Source organism: Lates calcarifer, linkage group LG5, assembly GCF_001640805.2.
Source record: "Lates calcarifer isolate ASB-BC8 linkage group LG5, TLL_Latcal_v3, whole genome shotgun sequence".
NCBI lineage: Eukaryota > Metazoa > Chordata > Actinopteri > Centropomidae > Lates > Lates calcarifer.
In genome coordinates this window covers 12,382,060-12,408,315 of record NC_066837.1, presented here as the reverse complement: position 1 = coordinate 12,408,315, position 26,256 = coordinate 12,382,060, and the positions used below count along the sequence as shown (strand labels likewise).

The 26,256-nt window shown below is 41.3% G+C and overlaps 1 protein-coding gene across 1 annotated transcript; it reads right to left on the bottom strand.

Annotated features, from left to right (window-relative positions):
• Positions 1–259: 259 nt before the first annotated feature.
• On the bottom strand, positions 260–26,256 carry cxxc4 (CXXC finger 4). The gene is made up of 3 exons (XM_018695706.2): positions 25,786–26,256; positions 22,758–23,696; positions 260–1,382 (listed from the first exon to the last, which is right to left on the bottom strand). The coding sequence occupies exons 2-3, from the start codon at positions 23,580–23,582 to the stop codon at positions 1,338–1,340; spliced, it is 870 nt and encodes a 289-aa protein (XP_018551222.1). The 5' UTR covers positions 23,583–23,696; positions 25,786–26,256; the 3' UTR covers positions 260–1,337.

Sequence of the window (26,256 nt, the reverse complement as noted above, 5' to 3'; positions counted from 1 at the left end):
AAGGTGATCATAACTGATCACTAATCATTTTTTTCTTTTTTTTTTAATTTGTGGAATTTAATTATTTTTCTCTCTGTCTCTAGTGATTCCTGCACATCAAACATTTTCCATCAAAATGTCGTTTACTGAAGTCTTTTTTTTATTTTAACACATAAAAGCATCACAACAACAATATACAAATTCTTAGTAATCTTTAAAACCAAAACACATTTACACATGCAACAATAGGGTTTAAGACAATGAGTAACTTATTGAATAATTTTTGTTTTTGGAATGTGTTAACGTTATTTTGTAGGAGAAAGGACTGTCATTGGCTCTGCAGGAGAAATGTCCGAGTATCCCTTAGCCCCAGAACAACATCTGATATGTCAAATGTGTGTAGTATTCTGTAATTAATTATGAATTTGAATGTTTTCAAAATAACCTACAATTCCTTTACTGGCATTACTCTCTACCTTTTAGACAGTTAACAACCTTTTGTGATCCAAACTGAAAGGAAAAAAAAAGCTTTGATGACCTAAGTAGTTTTATTAAAAATATGTACTCGGACTGTCTTTGAAAATATGACCTCCAGACAGCAGTCTGACTCATAAACGTCTGGTGCTGTCACAATCAAATGACACCCAATTAGATTTTAAAGAAGTGCGACTCACCGCACAAGACAATGTGCCCTGTTCTGCAGCGAGTCCACTCAAACACATCACGACGAAACACGTCAACAAGCCCATCACAGAAGCACCGCTGCCATCCTTCACGTCGCCGCTCTCAGCAAGACACATCTCGTTGCCGCCAACGGTCTTAACATTAGCATGGCATTTCAAAATATGGTTTTCAGATGAAATAATAGACAAAACTAGAGGGTGATTTAGTTTGATAAAATAATTGAAGAGTCAACAGAAATGAAAGGTTGAGGAATAATCAACAGAACAGATTATTGCTCCAGAGTAAAGTGTGTTGTGTTTTGTTGTATCATCAATCCTTGTGGCCTCTTCTGTTTGACGGATTCAGGATGATTGTATGATTGTCTGTTTGAGTCCTTTACATAGGATTGGCTGTAAACCTACAGCCACAACACTGAAAACACATTCATAGACACCAAAAATATACATTATGATACTGTCAAAAGGTACAATAATTACACAGAAAAGGAAATTACAGAGTTAAAACAACACCATTATGTTTTCATTTATCTTTTTGTCTGTCCACTTTTTCTTCTCTCATCCTCTCCCATGTGTTGAGCATGTTGGGTTCTGTGAACCTATCAAGTGCTCCTGGCAGAGAGTCAAGAGTCCCACCTGCCCTCTTGCTGCTGGATGGGGCAGCCACGGTTCGCCTCTCTAAAAGAACCACCGAAAAGCTTCGCCGTTGTTGACCGGCGTCCTCTGTGGGAGATAAAATGTAAAGGACACGTTAATAATTTGCTAGTTTTGAGGTCACGTCATTGTCATGTCACATATTCCCTCCAGATTTGGCAGCCAATAATTGATAATATTAGTATCAGTGGTGGATAACAGCAGTTTGAAATAGCATGGACATTAAGTAAAGTAAAAACCCAGAAGGGCACTTAAAACGGCGATAAAGCACAACCACCAAACCAAGTATTTCATCAAAGAGCCAGCCAAGGTGATTACATCCATGTCCCACCCAGACCCAAATAATCATTACGCTGGATGAAATATTCAATACAAATTCCCAAGAAGCAACAATGAGGCATTTAATTACTGTGAGCTCTAGCTGCAGTGAGGGGGAACAGTGCATCATTTCAATTTGAGCCCGCGCCAGCAGCTGCCCCTCCTCCTTCTCCCCAAAACCTCTACGCCAGAGTGACAGCCTCTCCTTTCCGAAACTCATTTGGAAGTCAGAGACATAAAATACTGAAGTCTCCCACCAATCCCCATGACCAATTAGCACATTTTTTGATTTCATTTTTCTTTTTTTCCTTTTTCTTTTTTTTTTTTTTTTTTGCTGTTGACAGGGAGGAAATGGTGCATAATCACAACTAAAATCACTTTAGTCTGAGTGGAGGGCAATTTGACATTTTAATACCAAGTGTCATCTGTGGCTCCTTAAGGGCATACTGATGAGTGCTTTAACACCAGATAGGCTGCGACTCTAAGGCATGCAGAATTTACAGTGTAAATACTTTATACATGTGCAGCAATTTAATATTAATATAGACCGACTGTGGGATCACAATGTGGAGTTTTACAAAGTCCTGTTGTCTAGATGAATGGTTCCAAGTATTTGTAATTAAGAAAATGTGAGTAATTAAGTTTTTGATTTGCATTGTTACAAACATTTGTCTGATGCAACGCATGCAGCAGAGCTGAAACAGTCAATCAGAAAATACTCTGGCAACAATTTTGATAACATCAGTCAGAAGATGTGAAGAATTCCTGCTTTTCGTGCTCTAATATGATAATAAACTAAATAATTTTAGGTCTAGAACAGTTTGGACAAAACAAGACTTTTGAGGTTGTTGCCTTGGGTTCTTTGGCGTATTACTTGTTTTTACACAGCGACAGTGACATTACAGGTAACTTCATTTATATTTGAGTTGGAACTTTTTTCATGTAAACACCCCAAAGAAGAAATATTTACAAAGTGAATACATCATCAGGACATCTGGATCTATCAAATGTGAATTTGGCCAATGATGTCATCAGAAACAACGGCCAATCATGGGAGCCGCTTTGTGAGTCATCGCTGGTGCCATCATAGGAGCCTGGTCCTGGCTTCGGATGACAGATTTTGTTTAGTTTATGAAAGCTCAGTGAAATAACTGACATGGCTTTACTCAACCTAGTCGGTGTGTTAGCCAAACAAAACAATCCCAATGACAGTTAATTAGAAGAAACATGAAATGAAAAAAAAGAAAGAAAGAGGTCTGCAAACACCTCAACAACACCTAAGGTTATCAGCTGTTTATTGAACTGACAGACTAACAGACTTCATTAAACTCCACAACAAATCATCCCTCAGCTCCCAGTCACATTACTCGTAAGGTTAATAATCACATGTTCAGTCATTAGATCGAAAAAACAAAAGATGTAGCCCTTATAGACGTTTAGGATATTCTTTTCTCTGCAGGGGTCTAAACTATGTCTAAACCATGTCTGTAACAGTCAGTTGACTCATTGCACTCATTTTGGATGCATATGTTCCTTCCTATGCGTGTAGTAACCATTTACCATTTTTTCACATCACATTAAGCAATTACTATTACCCTTCCAAGTGAATAATGGAGGGACCCAGAACAGCAGGATACCATCACCACCAATTTAAAATCATGGATGAAATGAAACACTATCATGTTTTGGAAGGGTCAAGACGCTCTCACAGATCTCAGATATTTTCTTTCTTTCTTTTTTTTTTTTTTTTTTAACTCTAATTGCAATGAGCTGATGCCCGCCCCCTTGTTATGTCACTGCACCTCCATTAATTGTGTTTTATCATTTTCTGGAAGCAATTAGGCTTTTTATAAATATATTTTCATGTCATTTCTGCTTTTTATTCAATAGAAAAACAGGATGAAGGGATGGGTGAGTGGCATGAAACAAAGGAGCCACGACAGTCTGAACCACACTGTTATATTGTGAGGTTTCTCACTGCCTGAGCCACCAAAAAGCATTGGGGCGAAAATCTGTCTTACTGATAAATTCCAGTGGGTTTGTTGTGATCCTGGGCAAAGTTACCACCGGTTTACTTAGTGCTGTAGAATAAAAGTGATGATTTCCCTTCAACTATTGTTTACCTCGAGTCCCCAAAGTAAAAACCACATAAATATGTGTACTATATGTGGATGATGTGGCTCCCTCTGGCAAACTGACCACTCTACAGGTCTTTGTAGTTTTTCTTGTGGTTTTCCACATTCTTCTCACCAGTGACTGAGCTTTAATTACTCAAGACTTAAACTATACTACTCAGATCAGTCATATGAAAGTGTTCAACCTGGCACTGACTGCGATTTAACAGCAAACAATAATGATTCATATTTTCAGCAACGTCAACAGTGGTTTGTTAAACACTTGCTAATGACCAAATGGCTGCCAAGTAAAAAGAAAACAATCTCAATTTTTAGTATATTATTGGCTGTTGTTGTATGACAATCAAATATTACCTATCTTGTGAGTTTCTTAGTTAAATCCGGAGACACATGACGTCTCTGTGTACTGTTTCTTTGACAGTAAATCCATATGGAATATACACTGTACAGTTTTCTCAATGGAAACACCATCAGCAGTACTGATAAACCCATAAGTTTAATGAAATTCTGTCTTTTTGATAAAATAAAATTTTGAGCTAAAGAGAAGAAGTCTGGAGGACTGTAAGACTCATTTGTCTCAACAAACATATGTCAGAGGACAAGGACCAGTCACAGGGAAGAGCATGGAGAGAAATTAGACTCAAAATTTCAACAGTGGAGTAGACATGCTGTGTCAAAGTCTGTCTCTTGTTTGTGGATTGAAACATGCATTTGTGAGTACCGAAAATCACGTACAAAGCTTTGTTCACATTTTTAAATCTTATTTTTCATTTGTAGATCATGTAATACTCATTTGTGTAGAAAAGAGCATAGAGGTATAGAAGAGATCACAGCAGGCATATATACTTCAAGTGCACATCCACACTGGATATGGTGCTTTCAGCCTTAAGCTCTGCTCTCTCTGCCTATAACATGATGCTCTAAGAGGCAAAGAGGAGAGGAAGGGGAGATGAGAATGTTTATCTTGATCCATATTCTCACATTGATCAGCCCCTGGTGGAAGTGCGGCTCGCCAGAGACAATAATGACCCTGATCTGGGCACTCGGCATGTCTCTGTTTTGTTAAGTTCCCGCATTATCGATCCAGTGGGGCTCTTGAGTGCTGCTTGGATTCACTCCCGGGCCTCCTCGCCTCGGCACACTGCAGTGACCAGGCACAAAGAAGGCTCAATTAGCACAGCTCGCCGTTGTCTGCTCCCCCACCTGCATGTGCCTTCAAAATCACTCCATCAACCGCCAGGGAGAGCGAGGGAGAAAAGACACGAGAAAGACACGGACAGAGGGAGAGACAGAGAGGGGATGAAGGGAGAGGAAAGAGAGAAAGGTGGGGAAAAGGTAAAGGTTGATAGCGTTGCGCCAGGGACACAGGAGCAACACTGAGGTTTCACCTCAAATCAAGACGCCGTGGCAGCAGCTCAGCCTCATGTCAACACCGCTGCCTCTGCAGCAGAGCATACAAAACAACCTGGCTACAACGACACACCAGGGGAAAGACAATTTCCCACTCTGGCAATGAATGCACACGACTGAGTATTGAACTGACTGAAGGAGGAGGAAGAGATTTCTCCAGACCTCAAATTAACCCCACCACACCGCCACAGTAGGCAGTGTATTCTAAGTGTCTGCCGGTGGCTTTCGCTGATAACAACACAGTAAAACTGACATGTGGTGGAATAATTCTCTGCTGATTCTGGCGAGGCAGTGTGAGGTCTCTGGGCAGCCATGACACCCTGTGATCCTAACTGAACCTGGCAGGTGCAGTTAATGGTGAAGCCACGTTGATGGCTGATTGAGACGAGGTGGTAGAAAGACGGCGGCGGCAGCTAGAACGGGACGTCGAATCATAATCAAACCAGCCGGACTAAAGCTGAGTCTGAAAAGGCTTCTCTCTGCCTCTGCAGGGACAGACATGCATGCACACACAACATAAACTGCCAACCGCAATCTTAAAGATCCAGGTTGAAGCCAGTCCTTCCTATCTTTTCCACACAAAATAATAAAAACACATGAACAGTCCCTCAACACCCCCCATCACCCACCCCCAGCCCAGCCCACTCCTGCCCTGCCCCTCCTCTCCCCTGCAGCCTTGGCGTCACACTGAGCTGGGGCCAGAGATAAACCACTCAAGACGATGAGGATGATAATGGCAGACGCCGCAGCGCCTCAAAATTCAATCAGCGCCGGGACGTCAATGCGGATGAGTGTAAAAGTGAAATATGCTCGCCGGCGTGTGTTAAAAGACGCCACACAGGGCTCGCAGAAACAACAACAGGCGATGAAGAGAACGATGAGGGGAAAAGGCAAGAGAGAGAGGGAGGAAAAAAAAAAAACAAGAAGGGAAGAGGAAAAATGAAAATAATGTGTCTCTACTACTCTGCTTCCCGGCACAATCCCACTGGCATTCTGAGCAGCCCTACTTTAACCACAGACTGTGAATAAATTACCCTTTTGAACTCGGGGTGATTGCAAATGTGCCCCGGTTTCTCTTGAGACATGTCTGGCACTAACCCTCAGCTCTATGCTCCCAGCCAGCCTTGTCACAGCCCCCCCACCCCCTCCACACACCACACACCACACACACACACACACACACACACACTCTCTCCTCTCCCTCCCTCCCATTAACACGCACTCAAGGCACACACACAGGCATGCACAACATCATAAAACTTTTAATTCACCATAATTACGGGTGGAATTTTTTTTCCAGCCGACTAAACACTCGCCTTCTCCCCCTCGCTTTTTCTGTCTAGGAATTTTCAAGAATCTCCTCTGACTCTGAGATTTAAAAAAATGTGTTTGAGATGAGAGAGTATCCTGGAAAAAATGTGTAGGGGCGTAAAAATCAGACGGCGATGGAACGGATATAAGGAGGCCAGAGATAGATACGAGGAAGAGGAAGACAGAGAGGCAGAGGGAAGGGTGGAATCTCAGGGAGAAACAGTGGCACCGGGCAGGTTTGAATAGTAGCCTGTGGGAGTGTGCTGATGTGTTTCCGAATGCTCATTATAACACATGGCCCATACATTACCCTGACAATACCCATTATTTATTAACTTACAGGCCGGGAACCAGGCCACTTTTCATAACCGCAATCCTTTGGATGCAGCTCTGACAGGCTGCAAACAAAATACATACAAATAAATACCACTGTCACTCCCCCTTTCTTGACACACATACACACACACCAACTCCAGCTGACACTGCTTTAGTTGTCTGGACACTGCATTTTTTTTTCTTTTTTTTCTTTTTTCTTTTAAAAACATAATTAAAAACACTTTCCACACAGCATCACGACTGCAGGTGAAATTTGTGTGTACACCTGGGTCAGCCAATTTGTTTTTCTTTTTGCCATGAACACCTTGTGCCTTGCGACTCCCAAAGTCTGTGATCATTTCAATATAAAATGACAACATGCAGGGAAATGACTTTGATTATTTTCTTAGGCAAACTGGTGGTGAGGGAGACAAAACTGGAGGAGAGATGAGAAGAAACAGTAAGGAAAGAGCATGTTTCATCAGAGTCAAGCAAGGAGGACTTTGAGAGCCAGCCAAACATTCAGGGCCGATCTCCAGGTCTAAGAAAGAGACGAGGGGTGGAGGTTAGGGGGGAGAGAAAAAAGTTTCAGCGGTGCAGTCAGCCTTAACTGATGTGTTATATATTGCCTGTCACTTTATTCTGCAGGAATATTGGGGCGTTGCCAAGCTCAAACCTGGAAGGTATAGCAATCCATCACCTGCACTGTTACCAGCGTTGCTGGGTGGGGGGGTTGAAATCTCATCTTGAAGCTTGTAGCCAATATTCTAGCCACCCAATGCCGTTTATGAATGCTACCTCTCCAAGGCCGCTATCACGGACAGACCACTCATCTAGTCATCCACACGCCTCAGCCCTCCGGTCCTGCATCACAACACCGTAACGCAAACAGATTCTGCTTCACACACACGCTAAAACCTTGAATATTACCTGCATATACAACTGATTATCATCAAAAACATCAATAAGTAAATAAGTAGGCTGACTATAACTGAACATTTGCTGTGAACAGTACAGTGGTATTAAATTAAATTAAATCTAAATCATTCCTATATTACAGGGGAGTTTCCAAAGGTAATTGTATTGTTCCATTCAGATAAAGAAATGTATGGAAATGGAACTGTACTCCTTTGCATTTTTTAAAATTAAACTTAAAATATGGTTAAAAATCTCTTCAGATACAATGATTCTAACTTGAAGTGTTTTATACTTTCCTGATTGTGTTCTGCATCTTTGGTTGTTAACTAAAGTCATTAACCTTACTATTAATAATGTTTTTTTATGCTGTTTACTGTACGGTTTTTGGTTGTATTGTATTGGAACTCACAGTGGCAGATTAGCTGTTTAGCTCACTCCGGCACATAGTGTGCATTGCCCCCAGTAAATAAACATTATTTTCATTTACACTGAAACTGAAAGGTTAGTGTAATAACATTAATCTGTCCATGCAAAAGTAAGAGAATAATATTTCATAACTATATATACCAAATATAAAAATAATCTGCATGATCTTGAACTCTGTTCTATTACAAAGTGTCATGCTGCCAGCCAACAGTGTATCACTCAAAATTCCATCCATCAGCCTGTTAAAGGTCTAATTTTTCACTTTGCCCACAGACTACAGTATAACTTACAGAGTATAACTTTCAGGATACGATAATAACTTTGTGAACCTCAGAGATATAAATTCAAAAGCCAAAAAAGATACTGAGAGGCAGAAGAATGTAGTTGTTGAGTAGTTTTGTTATATCAACAGCCTCAAATGAAACAAAGCTGAAGGCCTGAAAACAAATTAACTCAAGTTCCTCACAATGTGTCCAAATATTCTATTAATTTTTATTGCCTAGAAGCATCTCATTGCTACTGCAGAAATATGAGATCACTGGACATCAGTCTGCAGAGTGAGAGCAGTTTAAATTCCTGTGGTGTGTAAGAATACAGAGGTCACATACCCACTCTTATTCCTCACCATTCATTTTTCACAGTTGCCATAAAAACTGGATTCAAATAAATCAGAGCTGTGTTTCTGTGGTTAACCTTAACTACGACAGAAAATATCATCCAATTTGTAATGACTTTTAAAAAAGAAACCAGTAGTAGCCAGTAAGTATTTATTTTTCAGATTTTTTTTTTCAGATCTCATTTTTACAACAGCATTTGACTCTTTAATGAATCAATGTAAGATCAAAAACCTCCAAAATTCAGGTTGACACTGAATTTTCAGAATATTGCCAACCAGCGGGTTTTCTCCTTCCATTCTGCACAGATCATTAGCTTATTTGATTTTCCATGGAGGACTCTAAGTCTGAGATATTAACAAATTAAGTGGAATGCCATAAGCTATTCACCTATTTATCCTCTAAATAGCACATGTATTCAGATAACCTCCCCACTTGAATATGCTTGCAGCGCTAACACAAAGAATCCAAATACACCAACACCGTGATAGCATTCCAATACTGAAATACAGCTACAATCTTTTAATTCAAGGTCCAGCCTTGCACCAGGCATCCATTCGAGCAAATCAAGCTAAGTGTATTGCGGATGTTTGTGAGTAATGAGGAATTTGGGAGTTTTTTGCTGACTAGGCACGTATGGACTGGGGGTGGTGGGGGGATGTATGATGGTGTGCTTAAGAGCTGTGCCTGGGAGAGGCGGGGTGGTCACAGGGGGGAGATTAGGCTGAGGGGCAGTGAAGGAAAACCAAATCCATCTCCATCTCAGAAACATCCTAAAGCAGATTACTTACTTCAGTGGGAGAGGAAGAGAGGGAGGGAGGAGAGAGAGGGAGAGCGAAGAGCAGAGCAGCATGAGACGGACGAGGGAGCAGAGGAAGGGAGGGAGAGAGAGAGAGAGCGAGAGAGAGCAATTAGCATAGATGCAATTCTGGCACAGTCCTCTGACTTGATATTTGACCTTCTGCAAGAGTCTTGCCAAATATTGCCCGAGAAGCGCAGACGGACCATATGGCAAAGTGCTGCTGGAGGCTGAGTGCAGTGTGACACCAAGCCTCCGTATGCTAATGGGGGAATGTAATTACAGTGCAGTATTCCTGTAGGACGTATATTTTACTGGCTTCCATAGGAGAGGATTTGCAGCAGGATGGGCCAAGCCTCAGTGGCTTCAGAAAATACACTTTTTTTTATCAAACAGTCAAGGAGCCATTGAGTGCATAGTGAAATGGAACGGGTCCAGTTTAAAAGGAGCAGCACTGCAATATGTCACTTTATGAGGTAGTCAGTATATGTCGATAGCAGCAGAGACAGAAAATGTAAATCCACACCCAAACGTGTATGAAGGAAACGGCTGAACTGCAATCTGCTGCTCTCCCCTGGACACGCCCCAATTAGTGATGTCACAGCAGATGTTTTCCATCAGCCGCCAAAAGCAAAACACCTGCCGAGTCCAGTGACATCACTTAGCGGGGGCGTGGTCTGAGAGGCAAGATACTTGGAGATTTCAGACCGCAGAGATACAGCGTCACACTCACTGTGAATTTACCCTGACGCATTTGATATTTGCATTTTTGTTGAATCCATCTTCCCTTGGATTCCTGCTTTAGCTAAGACAGCAAACAGTACATGTATATAGGTGAAGGGCTGGGCGGTTAATAACAGCAAGGAGAGGGATGGGAGGAGCAGAATGGTTTGCTTTTGAGTTTATACTGTTGCTAGCTTGATTAGCCTTTGACCTCTAAGCCACTGGATGTCTGTTAAGTTTTTTTTTTTTTTTTTTTAACGTTAAGTATGCCATGTAAATGTTCAGCATTGAGTTTAATGACAAATGTCTGTCTATGATGATGTGTCAGTATTCATGGGCAGTATAAACATATATGATTACTACAAGAAGCCATAACTAGGTTTTACTTAGGAAAGTGTTTATTGATATAGAGTATTTGCCAGCAATTACAACCTCTCCTATGAAGACATATTTTATATCATTACAACAATGTTTTACTATCAATGTCGTTGATTATTTGTTTACACACTAGCCTATACTTGTACCCATAGGAGGAAGTTAAAGTTGTTGACAAATGCATTCATAAATGTACTATAATAAAATCCTGTATTATAGTTGTGTTATAAACCATTTATTAAATGCTTATATACACTATTGATGCTAAATAGGAGCACTTGAAATGAAGTGCTGTCTGTATTTCAACCCTGTCTCCTAAAACTTTTGTGCAGTAGAAGGATGTCACACTTCTTTGATTGGAAAAAAAACAACAACCGTGCGATTAAAGAGAGAGCAATTTTGTTTCCTCCGAAATGTATTTGGTAAAGCAAATTAATAGTGTTTAAAGTTGTTGAATATTTACAAGCATCGTCATTAAAATTGCTTTTATGAATAACTAATGCTTATACTCCAAGAGTTTCAAAGAGAGTCAGCATTTGTCATTAGGATAAGGAGCTGTGGCAGAAACAAGGCTTTAAAGATACATATTTCCTGATACAGTTTACACATTGTCTGGTATGCTTTAATAGTAACACTAATTCAGTAACTATTTAGAACTCTCTCACCCCTATAACACAGAGTATAATCTCACACAATCCTCCCACACAGTGTGAGATATCTAGGTTAAAAAGGGAGCGACTTTTAGCTGCTGAAACAGTGCTAAGACTCTGTGCCTCTTCCATTTATAATGCATGGAAAATCCCTGCCCACACAGACGGAGGCTGAGCTGACCCTCGTAGGAAGAAACTGAGGCAGCACCCTTGGGTCAGAGGCTGCCGTCTGTAGCCGAGATCACCTGCCTGCTACTAAGTACAACAGTGCCGGCCTCCATTTCAATTAGCTTCACCTAAGCACCCTTGTCCAAGCAAAGCAATTTTACAGAGGGCTGCTACAAAACTCACTCTCCTCTGGGAGCAAACCCTATACGGGAGGCAGCGGAGAAGCTTTCAGGTGCTGCTGAGATTTCAGGAAAACAAAACAAAGAGATCCAGCGGAGAGGTCAATTGAGCTCCAAGATGGGAAATCAGAGCACTGCGAGCAGGGAGAAGGGCAGGCGTTGTAGGATGGGAGCAGTGGAGGAGGGGGAAGATGAGCAGGACACGCGTTTGAGTGTGTAGATACCTGAGGGATCTGGTATGGAAATCCCCAATTTCTCAGCCAAGTTGCAGCCCTTTGAACAGCGGAAGACGTCAGCAAGCACGGCGAGAAGCCATGTGGGTGTAACGAAGCGAGGGCTAAGCGAGGCAACATGCTGCCAGTTCTCTGAAATGTTAAATTGAAATGCAAAGTAGGAGCAGGCCTTCTTGTTTTGAGCAGATTTCTCAGCATCTGTGTGGGAGCCCTTAAACTCAGAAGGTCTATACACAGAGCTCTGCATATTTACTGTAAATCAACATAATATTTAGGTTAGGATTAGAAAATACACACAGCTGAAGTTGAATCTTTAATTGCACTCAGGTAACTGAGGCTTGAGTCAACTTGAATTTAGCGAGTAACAAAAATTTCAGTTTAGTAAATGAGGTTTTGTATATTTACGTCCGCTTTTCTTCTGCTTATACTTTTATGCTTCTTCTGAGGAATTTATAGCAAAAGATGCTGGTAATGACTTATGTTGTGGTATGCACAACATGGGAAAGTTACTGTTATTTTAAAATGCGTACTTAACTCCCAACAAGTCATTACAGACTCTAAGAGCTGGATATAAATGCAGTGGCTTCCAACCTCTGGGTTGGGACCCCACAATGGGGCTACAAAGTGGGAGGAGCTATTTTGAGGCTGTTCACCTGTTAAAAAAACGAGCCCCCCACTCATCTGTGCCGCAGCTTATTACGGCAATTGCATCTTTTTGTTGAGCGACATCTAGTGGCTGTAGTAATCATGACGGAAAAAAAGTAGCTGACACAGTATAAAGAGCAAGACAGCCCACTTTAGAAGGAGGTGGGTTGACAGTTCCTGTTTGAACCCAGTAGTCATTATTGTTTTAACCCAGACCACTGTCTTTTCCTAAACCTAACCAAACTGAGACTGTTACAAAATGTTAACTGCATGTTTATTATTGTAACCATTACGACAAAGCATGGCCATATCATAAACCTACTGTTGTGTAGTCTTGTGTTTCTGTGTCAAGTGACACTGGGGATAGCATTAAATGGAAAATTTGAAATACAAATTCATAGTGGGGAAAAGCACTCTGCCCACTTTATAACTCTACAGGTTACAAGATCAATCCTGTATATAGACTATTAACATTTGTTGTTGTCTCAGTTTCAAACCTCTCTTCCATGAGTCGAATCAACCAGTCAGCTTGCTTGACATGAAGGTCCACACAATGCATAATTGTGATTTAGGAAATGTGCATGTTGGTTCAGAGAAGCATATAATTCCAGTTTAAGGAATCACAGGCTGAAAAGGTTGGAAACCACTGTACCTTATATATACTGTAAGAAAATCCAAGGCTGTGTAGGAAGTCTTAATTTGGTTTTATTTAAGCTGAGATACACTTAGATACACAATAACATTTTCTCTAGACATGAAGGAGAAAACCTCCTCCCTAAGAAGAAAGGGAAACAAGGATTAAAGTCATCTAGTTAGAGTCATGAGACTAATATTCTACCTGAAGCAACCTAAAACAAGGAATTACATAAGTAGGCTTTAGTTAAAACGAAAAGTGAAACTTAACAAAGATGAAAACAAGAGGGATATCGTCAGGAGAAAGCCAGTGGGCAATGTAATATGCTAAAGGCAGCGTTTAAGACAGAGCTAATCCAAGCAGACTCCCCCCTGCTTAGTCATTCCAGCTCCACACTGATCAGACGGGGAAACCGGTCACAGTTTGTCAAAACACAGCTTGCACTCTGAGCAGATTGAAATCATTTCTCTATACAACAGAACGCCACAGACAGATCTTTCGAGGGGTGACAACAAACTGCGAACAGCTCAATGGTTTATCAGCCGTGGAGGACAAAGGGGCTCTCTGCTCAGGAATGAAAATGTCCACCTGATGTCATCAACCGGTGCATCATAAATCTTATCCTTTGCCTGGGGGCCACAGACTGACTTCACGCCTGTGTGACACTCTCTAACCCCAGGGTTTCTATCAGAAAAAAACCATGAAATATCTTTCTGGGCATGGTGTCAGATGCTTGCCATGAAATATTCATAATCTGAGAGCAGAGCCACAATAGAGGAGGTGGCAGCATGCGAGGATTTGACTTGCAGAAACTGAGACGCTTAAACCACGCTGACCGATTTCTCCCATCAGCCGTTGTCACTCACAAATTCACTTTCACGTCAGTTTTCTTGGATGAATGGCACAAAGCCATCTGTCATTACTGTCTTTTAACCTACAGATACAAACTCATTAAACTCAAATGCAGAACTGCTCTTCTACGAACCTGTATTTTACATTTTATCTGTTTAGCCGACTACAATGTGGTTAACATAGATTGGATACAAAGTTTTGTGAGTTAGTTTTTTGATGATCAATATTAAAACCTGTATCAAGTCACTTTGCAAATTAAACAGTTAAAGGAACATTCTGATGTTTTTCTGTTCTTTCTAAGTATTATATATGTGCCCTGTTATCCAAAGGGCACATATATAATACAAATCCAAAGAAAACCTTTGAAAAGACACAAACCTAGAGAAGAAGAAAATTATTTTTGATGCTCTTGAAATCCACGTATATAAATGCAGTGCAATAAGGCTATTTTTGATGTTTACCATATTTACTTATTATTTGTTTCCTGGTTGATTTGAATAACAGGGATTTCTATAAGCATTTGTACTGAAGAGAAAGACTTTTCATTAGGCTTCCTGTTACTGCAGTATCATGCACCGATAATGCCAGTTAACAGAGGCAGACCAACAGTTCTACTGTGATGGGTTGCTGATTTCTAAAACGCTTCAAGTCTCTGCACACCAAAAAAAAGTAGCTTCTTGAAAGGCAAGAAATCAATCCAGATACTTATGCTTTGGAAAACTTGCAGCAGTGATGGGCAACTAAAGGGTTAAATAGTTCAAAGAGAAGTCAAACTGTTTGAGCACTTCCATTTCTGAAAGTAGTTAGGTTTGCTCACAGGCCAGGTGGGTTGATTTATGAAAGAAAGATATTTTCCCAGATCAGCAAAAAGGTCAGAATGAATTAGTCAATTCAAAAATAGGTAATCGAAGATTAAATAGAAATATCTTAAGGAATTGCTGAAGCATTGATGTTTGTAGCATTCCAAGCCTATTGTCAGTGTGCTAAGTGTTTGGTCTGTTTACAACCAAAATAACTGTAGTTTATATGTAGGACCTCACTTACTGAAAGAATATGTTTTGTGCAAAATTAGCTCTGTTCTGGACCATTAATTTTTCTGCTCAACAGTAATTCCTGGCATTGAGAGCTGGGTGATGTCTTCATCTTAGGCAGCAAGAACTGTCTTGTCAACCAGAGCCACAGTAGAAAGAAAGTGTTATGAGCAGTGAGGACAGTTTTGAGGTTTGACTTGAGGAAAAATGCTAGAAATCGATTGCAGAACTGTAGTTTAGTTGTCTGTCAAAGAGATCAATGTTTGAGAGAGAGAGAGTAAGAGAGAGAAAGATGGAAAGTAAAGCAAAGGTGTACACATTTAAATGAGAACATCATCAACACCTTGGGTTCAATGCATGTCTGCTCTGACGCTGCTTACCTTTAGTATTAAAGGGTGAACATTGATTTTTGTGCTAACTGCAGGGTTTCGATAGCTCTACTATAGACTTGCCACAGGATGGTTATTGTCTTGCTGCCCTATTTAGTTTTAGGGTTAGGTTTAATCCGTTTTAATTGCATGTATATTTTAACACGATTGAAGAATATGACTTGATCAAAGAAGAAATAAGATAAAACTACATGACATTGCTCACATCATCCTACTGAACCTCCAGTGTAAACGCTGCAGACTCAGTGAACTCAATTTTGTCAACTCTGTTTAGCAAATAAAATTACTGATCTGAATAAATCTTGTATGACTTAAACTGGACCAAATTTGGTTGAGCACTCTGACCAACTGACTGACTCTCGCTCTGTGAGCCCCATGCTCTCAACGGGCTCACAAAAATGACTCTTTTAGTCGTCGACGTTTTTAGTAAGAGTTTGCCATTGGTCAACAATACTATGCCTATACTCTCTATAGTCTCAGTTGTTTGAATAGAGCCCTTGGATTTAATGATTTTTCGACAACCCTTGGCCTCAATTTCCCTAAAAAATAGTCAACGTACCATTATGGCACTATGATGTTCTGTATATTTCTGCAATCTAGCACCAAAGCTGTAATCACTGTGAATAGACGCATAAAATTACAGCTGTTTTCCCACTGGTACCTGGGATTGTAGGGCATTGCCATTTTTTTTAGCAGATAACAAATGAGGTGGCTTGATTCCTGTTCTCAGTCTACATATGAGAAAGCTTTGCAAATGTCACCGCAAACAAAGAGAGGAGTGATCATGTGACTGTTATGTTCTCTATATGAAAGAAAGTCATAGTGGGCTTGAATGGAAATGAGCAGTCTTTAGAATCATGCATCATTTCCTGTGTAGTTTGCTGTACAGTGTATGTTTATAAGGACAGCTAATACCTGATACATGGATGATGTAGGCACAAAGGAAGCAGCTTTGTGTCTGAATTTGGTGGTAACTGACCAACAACAGGGAATACCATATTCAAGAACAACTTTTCTAATCTGGCTCTTCATGTTGCATCATTTCAGTCACTCATTTGCCACTGGCCTTGTTGCATTTACTCAATAAGGATAAAGCTTTGTAAAAAGCACAAGTAGAGTTTAATTGTAACATTAGAGCCAAAACATAAAATACTTGCAGAAATCAGAATAATCCAAGACCTCATTGTTTTTCTGGAGAACAAAAAAGTACCTTGTTGCGATGCTGTGCTCATTACAATCCCCGGATGCATTTACTGACGACTTTTCTCTCACACTTTTTCATACAGGCTCTCAGTAATGACGAGATACCTTTTAACTTCTCAGCCAGAGTCAGCATCAATAATTTATTCTCATCTGTTTAAAATTTAAAGTGCCACACATTAACGTCCTCCCGCACCTGCTCTTTCACGCTGTCCACCCTCGACTGGGCTGCATTTCTACCCCCATGCCTCTCTCTCTCTCTCTCTCTCTCTCTCTCTCTCTCTCTCTCTCACCCCCCCCCTCCGCACTATAATAGAGACAATGACAATGACTTCTTTTTTCACCACTGAACCAGGGATGTTAAATCAAACGGGGGCAGAGGAGGCAACAGACCACATAATGTAAGGGCATCGTCCAGATGCCTCCGATTACGCTGTGGCCTTAATTGGTGGCAGTGGCAAAAACGATGAATTCTTTAACAGTGCCATACGGTTGTGTCTTTCCGAGCACAGCAAAGGCCTGAGGAGGACAGCTACTCTGTGCAAATGGAAGCTGACAGAAAATCCAAACGGCACAACCAATCTAGGGGAAAAAGGGCATGACAATGAATAAGGGGGCCCATGCTCTTAAGTAGCTGACGGTAGCTTGCAGGGAAGATGTGTATAATTAAGCGGTCTGCATCATGGTTCGGATGGCAAAATCCTATTGTCTTGACAGGAGCTTAAGGTTGCCCTTTAGGTTGAGATGTGCAACGGCATACAGCCTCATTTTCCTTTTTTTTTTTCACACTCCCCCAGACCTCTGCGACCAAATTAATCTGCAGTTTTAAAGCTTGAATAAATCCAGTAAGTTAGAGATCTGCAGATCTAAAGGCCGTCTGTCCCTCAGGCTTTCCCTTCTCTGCTTTTTTTTTTTCTTTACCCCCTCTCCTTTGCCCACGGAGATTGGCTGGGAGCACTCAGTGTTATCTCCAGGGAGGCAAAGGTTGGGGGGATGGGGTGAAGGCCACAGATTTGTCCTTATCTATTCTGAGCACACCTAAAACAAATTAGACCTGGCTGCTGTTGCTTATTTGGCTCCCGCACTCTCATTAAGAGGCTGAATCCAAGCTATTTTCCTCAAGGTCCTGCTTCCTACCATTTTGGGCCTTGTCTTTTATCACAATAGCAAAGGTTTCTAGGCAGCCATGCCACCTTTTCATCTCACCCATTTCATGTACTCATATCAACACTGCACAAAGAACAGAGGGAGAGACGGAGGGAGAGAGAGAAAGAACATCTCCTTACTCTAGGTTTTCCTGCACATGACTTCATGCTGGCCTTTGACATTTGTTAATTGAAAGTAGGAATCTGTTCAGTTGGATCTTGTTTTATCTCTCTTCCTGCTTTTTCTACACTGCCGTATACCGCTAATCAACTGAGAGTTTCTCTGGATGCTGATATTTCAAGGATTTTGCTTTGTCTTTGCAGCATTGTGAACACAAAACAGAAGTGCTGTTTAAGTTAAATTGTTCCTGTAAATATTGTCAACAACCCAGTGAACTGGCACTTCAAATCCTGTGATTATGAGGACTATCAAGATGTTTCTATCAAAGCCAATCGTGAATGAGGATATTGTCTTAGACATCTATGCAAAGCCTGCAGAGCTGAGAATAATTCACAAGCAAAATCATGAAAAAAAAAAAATATATATATATATTGTTGTTATTTGTTGTTAATGTTCTAAAATCTGGATGGATCTTTTACTGAAAGCGTAGACTTGAGGTATTTTAATTATGACCTTCAACAAATATTGTACCGACTTCTATAGGTCTTTTATAAGTCTTTGAAGCCTGTATTATTCTAGTTTTAATCCATATAGTTGTCAGAACATTAGCATTAACACTGCAGCTCTACTCATCACAGTGCCATTCAGGTAATATTCAGTGAATCTCATTTTTATCAACTAAAGGCAAAATACCCCAAATGTTTAAATTAAAGAAAAACCTTCAATATATTGAATACAGTTCAAAATAGAATCTACACAAACTGGAAAAACTTTGTAGTTTATGTGTTGCAGAGACAACGTGTTTTGTTTTCAATGTCAAATAATTTTACAGCAGTATTACCATTGAGCCACTTGTTGGATGCTGAACACTAAGTTCCTTGAAATAGTGGTTCCCAACCTGAGGACCAGGGTCCCCAAAGGGGTCCTAAGGTAAATCTGAAGGGTGATGAGTTTAGTCTAATTTTCCTTTTATTAGATTTATTAGCAGATGGCCGCCCACCCTGAGTCTGGTTCTGCTCAAGGTTTCTGCCTCTTAAAAGGAAGTTTTTCCTTGCCACTGTCGCCTAGTGCTTGCTCATGGTGGGATTTGTTGGGTCTCTCTCTGTAAATACCTATTTTAAAGAGTATGGTCTAGACCTGCTCTTTATGAAAAGTGCCTTGAGATGACTTCTGTTGTGATTTGGCGCTATATAAATAAAATAGAATTAAATTGTATTGAATATAATTAATTATATTTTTACCTTTTTTAATACTTGTTCACACATCGTGTTGATAGAAAGGCTGTAAACTGTGGTGAGGGAGAAAATCATGTTTCATTTTAAGGGGCCACAAACCAAAAAGGCTGAGAAACTTAGAAAATGACGAGGACATATTGATCTCCTCAGTGCCACAATTTGTTAAGCAACACATGCTGGCAAATAAAACTTTTACATTTACTAAATTTAACACTCTCTCTAAAGCCCCTCCTCCAGAAATAGACATAAAGTTGAGGTAAACAGAGGTGAAGACACAGCTTGCCTTCATATGAGTATTATTTCATTTGAAAGTTAATGAAGGACCTTTGAGCCATCGGAGCTCAAGCTATGCAAAGGTAACTGCTCAGGAAATGTTAGGTTAGATGAGATTCCTCTGCCAGACTAATCCATCCTGGAGCCTGAGAGCAGCACAGAGACAGAGGGAGAGAGAGCGAGAGCAGAATCTGCTGCAGAACAGCACAGCAGTGACACAGGGCAATTCTCTAGGGCCTTGCATTAGCGCGCTAAATTAAAGGGGGTATTAGATTAAATTGGCTCTCCAATTTCAGGGGTGTGAGTAAAATTCTGATTTGCATTTTCCACCGCTGCTTAAGATATAATTAGTTCAGGGTGATTCCCATGTGGAAAACACTGACAGCCAAATCTAACTGGCTGCCAGTAGCTTATCGTCTCTTCCAAGGCAAAAGGTACACTCGGCTCATGTTTGGTGTGTGTGTTTGTTTGTTTGAGAGAGCGGTATGTAGTAAGAATGTGGATGTGAGTGTGACTGTGTGTTTGTGTGCGAGACAGAGAAAGAGTGAGAGACAGGAGTGTGCATACGTCTTACTGTTCACATGTGAATTTGCTTCTGTAAGCTGAATATTCTCCTTCTAAACTTCAGCACCTGATTCCTCACACGTCTCAGTCAGCGACCATTACCAAAAAAATGCACTCCCCGTTAATGTATGTATAAAAGTTGGGCTGAGCAAGTGCACAACTTCACACCTCTAAGATGCCTTTAAAGTCAAACCCATTTCCGTAGCAGAAGGTGCGTCTGTAATTACAGATGCAGAGTCAAAAATAACAATTACTGCTGGAGAAGTCCATAATATGAATTACTGAACTCAGTGAAGGAGCTTTTAAAAGCAAGTGTGGATTTGTCTGGGGGTTTTTCACACCCCTGGTAATTCTAACCGTCTTTGCAAATAGATGTTTTCCAAAAGTGCGTCAACCCATGCATTAAGACTGTGAGGCCACAGCTTCCTGGACACCTGTTTGGGACACCTGTTAGTACGTGATATATGGAGTTGATGTTAAATGAGCTTCCGATTAACACCTCTGGAGTGTCCAACCCATAACCAATAACCAATCAGTGACTTCTTTATTCAAACCGTTAAACCCAGGTTTCACCATAATTTCCTCCTTAAGAAGAAACAGAGTTTTCCACACTATGACAAGTCACATGTACATTCTGTATCAGCTTGTTCCTGCACGCAATTTAAGCTACAGTACGAGATACTTGATGAAATATTCAAACTTGTGATACCATGGTTTTTATAGCTGCACCAAATGGAAATAATCTAGATCCAGCATCTTCATTTTAAACTACAGAAATCCCCTTCTTATCGAGTAACCTTTGTCTGTAATTTGTAAAACTGTAAAAGTCTCATTTTCTTAAAGCAAGTGAAACAGTTCTTCTTTTTTCAAAAAAAAAAAAAAAATGGAAATCACATTGTGTCAGGTAGTTTCTAAAATCAGGTTTCACTTCTCTTAAATCTAGAGCAGCGACCTGCCTTAGTCTTCCTCATCTGAAGACACTGACGCTCAATTCTGGAAATGTCTTGTAATAAGTTGAAGTGGAAACAGGTTGAAATAATCTCACTGCACTGGCAGAGTTTTTCCACTCATTTTAGACTTTATTTTTTAGAACTCTGTTGAGATGGAGATTTTTTTTTTTTTTTTTTTTTGCAGTGTACAGATATTCCGCCTCAATTTCATCCTATTTTGAACTTTTGGAAACTTTGGGATCTTATCTAACATGTAAAGTAAATCTCTGCAGGTTTGAACAGTGGTTGTCTGCACAGATGTTTTTGGGGTTAAAGAGGTTAAAAAACAAACTAACTAATTTAGTCTCTGAATTTCTGTTTTAGTGGCAAAGTGATAAAGCTTTTGATGCTCATCAAAGGTTACTGAAATTTTAATCGGGGTATTAGGTGTGGGTGGCACTCTGTTCAATCGGGGCTGAAGTAGCAGAAAACCCCCATGTAGCACTTGATTGTAGAGTGCATGAGTCATAAATGATGAGAATTACATGAATAAATAATCATATGTTATGTCACATTGAACTTGTCACCACTACTTGGTCAAGAACAAGCCTCAACATTTGCATACAGGTTCAGTCTCAGTATACTTGAATGTCCCCATTAATTTCTTGATCATTGAGAAGAGGCAAGGTCAAAGGTGATATTTCCATGAAAAAACCTGAGAAATCACATCCAAATGAACATACAGTTTATCTGCAAAAATGAAAAAAAAAAAAAAAAAAAAAAAAAAATCAATCATTGATTCAAACAAGAATCAGGCTGGAATTCATACATGGTGTTTTTCTCCATAAGCAGATTAGGTAATATTTTACAATTAACCTCTTTTTTCCTCTCTGTGTAATCACTTAATTAAGTTAATCATCAGGCCCTCAGGTTGTATTTGTTGGTGACTCATCCATACAGGCCCATGTTAAGTCAGTGAGCAAGTTCAAACTCTCAGGGTAAAGAGAACCATATTTGCAACTCAACATTCATATTCAGCCTTTGCCCTTAATAACCGAAAATCATCCAGTAAATAAATCAATTAGAATGAACCTTTAAAAACAACACTGCCCTCTGATTGTGTCCTAATGAAGCCTTTTGCTACTTGTCAATTAAGCTGGTATTTTTCTCTTCACTAAGTGACGCAGATTTTTTCTGGATCTGCACGCCTCCTGATGTGCATCATGCCCTAGATTGATCCATAAGTGGCCATAATAACACAAATATAATATAGAATGATTTCATCTCCATCCCACTGTATATATGCACAATCAATTCATACAGGATCAGTGGGAGAGAATCAGTCTGTGTGCTTCACTCCCCTCCCCACACAAAACTTGGGGGATGTTTTGAGAAACGCCATCAGCAGCCCTGCCATCACTCTCACCATCTCTTGGTGGTCGGAGGCTGAGGCTTTGTGGGATATTGATTCTCCCCATCCAGAGACGGTTTCCATAATTGGTTAAAATGACCGGGTGCAGAGAGGGATGGCTCTCTGCTGAAAACCATTTCCCAGCCCTGCTTGGAGCTGAGCCAAGCTTGGGGTTGTTCGGATGCGTTCCAGCCCCAGCCTGACTGGCAGCAATTAGGGGTGTCTGAGCCAAGCTCAGCTTGCGCTCCGCACAAACACCCCTAATTACTGCCAATTAGGCTAGGCGGGTAGGCAGATTTGAGAAGCCGGGGGGATGTTCAGGCATGGGTGGGCATGGAAACAATTTTCAAGGGCTTAGAACGTGACTGGATGAAAAGGTTAATGCTTTGGAGTGCAAGGGGATAATAACAAAAGAAGGGGAAGCAGAGCCCCGGTTCTCACCTCCAGCGATGAGCCTGGCTTCTTCTTCAGCTCCTCGCATTTCCTAAATTTGCAGATCTGGTGGCCCGTTTTGCGGTTCCGACAACTGCTGCAGACACCACAGTTGATTAGCCGCCTGCAGGGTGCACAGACCCCACACCTTTTCCTTTTCTTCTTCGCTGGGTTTCCACTGGATGCCGAGGAATTATTCTGTGGGCAGTCTGCCAGATTGGCAATTTGAAACGCACTGTCTGTAACGGCTGCTGAGGCTGCGGGGGAGTGAAGGGCTGTCATGACGATGACCCCGGGAGGTAATGAGATGCCCCCTAAAGCCGGAATAGCGGAAAAAGTTCCAACGCGTTCTGGGAGATTCATTATCTCTGCTTCAGCAGCGCCGCATTTCAGCTTGTTCATGCATTCTCCTGCTAAAGGTCTGCAGTGTTCAGGGGATAAGGTAGAGAGGAAATTATTATTTGCCATTTGCAGCGTCTCTGGCGGCACGCCAGGCTTCCCTGGCCTCTGGGAGTCATTTCTATGCATGCTGGTCCTATTAGGGTTTATTGCCGCTGATTTCCTTCCCCAGAGCATGGCGTTATCGCAGTTCCAAGGGGACATGCCAATTCTAGCACTGGGAAAAATGGGCGTTGTGATGCGGGCAATCTTAGCAGTCTGTGGAAATGCCCCATTGGTTTTATAAAAGTTTGCAAAAGACCTGTACCTTTCCATTTCTGCGTTATAATCCAAAAGCTGGCTTAATCCACCATCCTGGAGATTATCCTTTTGTAAGAGAGACACATCTGCGTTCTGTCCGTTTTCAATGCAAAGTGCATTGTTTATGTTAGACATGGCTGGGGAGTGGTTGTCAATGTTCAGCAGAAGAGAGCGAAGTTATGGTGGCCTTGGTCGAACTGAAGCTGGTTACGAACAGTGTGTTACCATCCTGGTTTATCTTCTCCAGTGCTAAAAGCAAAAACACAAAACCAAAAAAAAAAAAAAAAACAACAGTTACACATAAAAGAGGTGTAAAATGTTTTCATTCTAATCAGATTTCATTTCACTGCTTCAACTTTTCTCTGAAGATAACAGCTCAGCATCTGAAGAATCTTTTGGCACATTGTTTACGCTCTGACGTTTTATAATGCAGCGATCACAAATAGTCAGAACTGATCTCCATCTGCCGACAATAACATGATAGCTGTGACAGACCAACATGTCATTATTATAATGGAGGGAAGAGAATTAGCATGCTTCAAAAAATGCTGCACTTTCAACATTTTTTTTAGATGTCTTGTCAAGTTATTCTTACATATTATGAGGAAGGTCCAATCAGCTACTTCACAGGATGAATAAATACATTTGAATATACAAGGGTACGTTTCATCAACATGGGAAAATCTAATATTCAATCCAAAATACTGCTTTTTTTGGGAGGGAAAAGTTTGAGGAGAGCCTCACCAGAATTCAGATTATGACAGCAGCAGCTACAAACACAAAGACTTCTACCTCAGGCCTGCAATATAAGCTCTTAAAAATAATCTTCTTTGGGTGCCAGGAGGAACATAGTTAAATATTTTCCTTTTTTTTCATCTTATCCAAATAGTAAAGGCGGCCCATCCATGTAAACATGACTCTGTCTTGCCTCTTAAGAACACCTGGTATCCATTCATGGCCAGATCTATTACATTTACTCAATGACAGCACAGATAGCCACCGGTGAATTTACATCCAGATCATGGACCAGACCAGCTACAGTGTCAGCTGCCTCAGGATGGGATGTGTGTCCAAGTGTGTATAGGTGTACATGTGGTTGTGTATGTGTGTGTGTTGGGGTGGGTGGTGGTGGGGTGGGGGCGTTCCATTTCCTCTCTCTCTCTCTCATCTCTCTCCCTCCCTCACCCTTCACCAGTCTGTCTGGATTTGGTTTCCACAGATAAAAGCCCATTAGACACATCTCCCCCTACTTCCATTACCTTTTTCTGGGCTTTCTCTCTTAATTGCCAAAGCTGATCCATTGCTGGAACACTAAAGCATTTCAAATCACTTCCATGGTGCTACCCAGCAGCTGTCTTGAAAAAAAAAATGAATTGGGAAATATGCACACATGGAACAGGAGAGATCGTACTGGGTGGCATTATTTAAGTCCTCTGGATGCTCCACTGCATCCCCTCATAAACATGTCCCAGCAGGTAAATATCTGCCTTAAAAGAACTAAATTAATCAAACAATACAATCGCAATGTTGTCACAGAGGCTAAAGGCTTTTCTTGCCCAAGAACCTCTCACTTTTCTAACATGCACTAAAACATTTCACTATTGTTATTTCTCATTTTTACGGCACACATGCGAAGCCTGAAGTATCCTATGCACCATCCGCTCCAGATCTGGAGGTTTGGTGTCGATGTGGCGTCCGTCCACAACAACCCGCAACCACCAGTAAACAAAACCTCCTTGGCTTAATGATCAGCCCTCCTCAGGGTCATTATTACTTAATCAATTCACCCCTGGAGCGAAATACGCAGCCCAAAGGCAATCAAGTCACGGACATTGATTTTCAGCCTGTAAACAAAGTTTAGAGAGACAGAAATGTTCAATACTTTGGAGCCGGAGAGAGAGAGAGAGAGAGAGAGAGAGAGAGAGGAGGAGAGAGAGAGAGAGAGAGAGAAAGGTGGAGAGTGCGAGAAGGAGATTGAAGAAAGAAAAGTAAAAAAAAAAAAAAGCCACGTCCGATGACGAACCATTGTGCCGCTCGCTGCACCGCGATGCCGTTAATTACACCGAGCCTGGTCTGTGGTAGACATTCAGATCAAAGGTCATGCATAGATAATCCGAAGAGAGCAGCGCGGTGCGATAGTGCAAATAAAAGCCCGTAGAAATTAATCTGACACTGACTGGATCACTTGGCAGTCGCGCGGGCACAAATCGGGACAAGGAAAAACGCATGCAACTGGACGGCACAATATAGACGGACACACACACACACACACACACGCACAGAAACAGGGAAAGAGAGAGGGAGAGAGAGAGAGAGGGAGAGAGAGAGCATCACCTACCAGGTTCCCGTTGAGAAGAGCTCCCAAGATGCTACCAGCCTGCGACCGCGTAACGGCACATTACTGCGAAGCGATACGTGGAGGGGGGGGGGGGGGAGAAAAATAATGCAAAGATGCGAGAAGACGCACAGACACAGGCTGCCGGAGGAGAGCAGGGGCGAGTGTGTGTGTGTGTTGTGTGTGTGTGTGTATGTGTGTGTGTGTGCGTGTGTGTGTGCGCGCGGATGTGTTGAAGGCGCTCAAAACAAAAGGAGCATTTTTGATCGACTTTCTTGTCACGTTAGAAAAAAGGTTGGAAAGTGCACAAATAAGCCAAAAGGTGTCGTAGAAAAAGAAAAAGAGAGAGAGAGAGCTGGTGTACGGGGGAAATCGCAGAGGGGGTGAGGTGTTTCCTCTCCTCTTGATCCGGGGGCTGTATTGTGCGTCTGCCTGGTCTCTTGCTCAGTCCGTGTCTCCTGTCGCTGTGTGTGG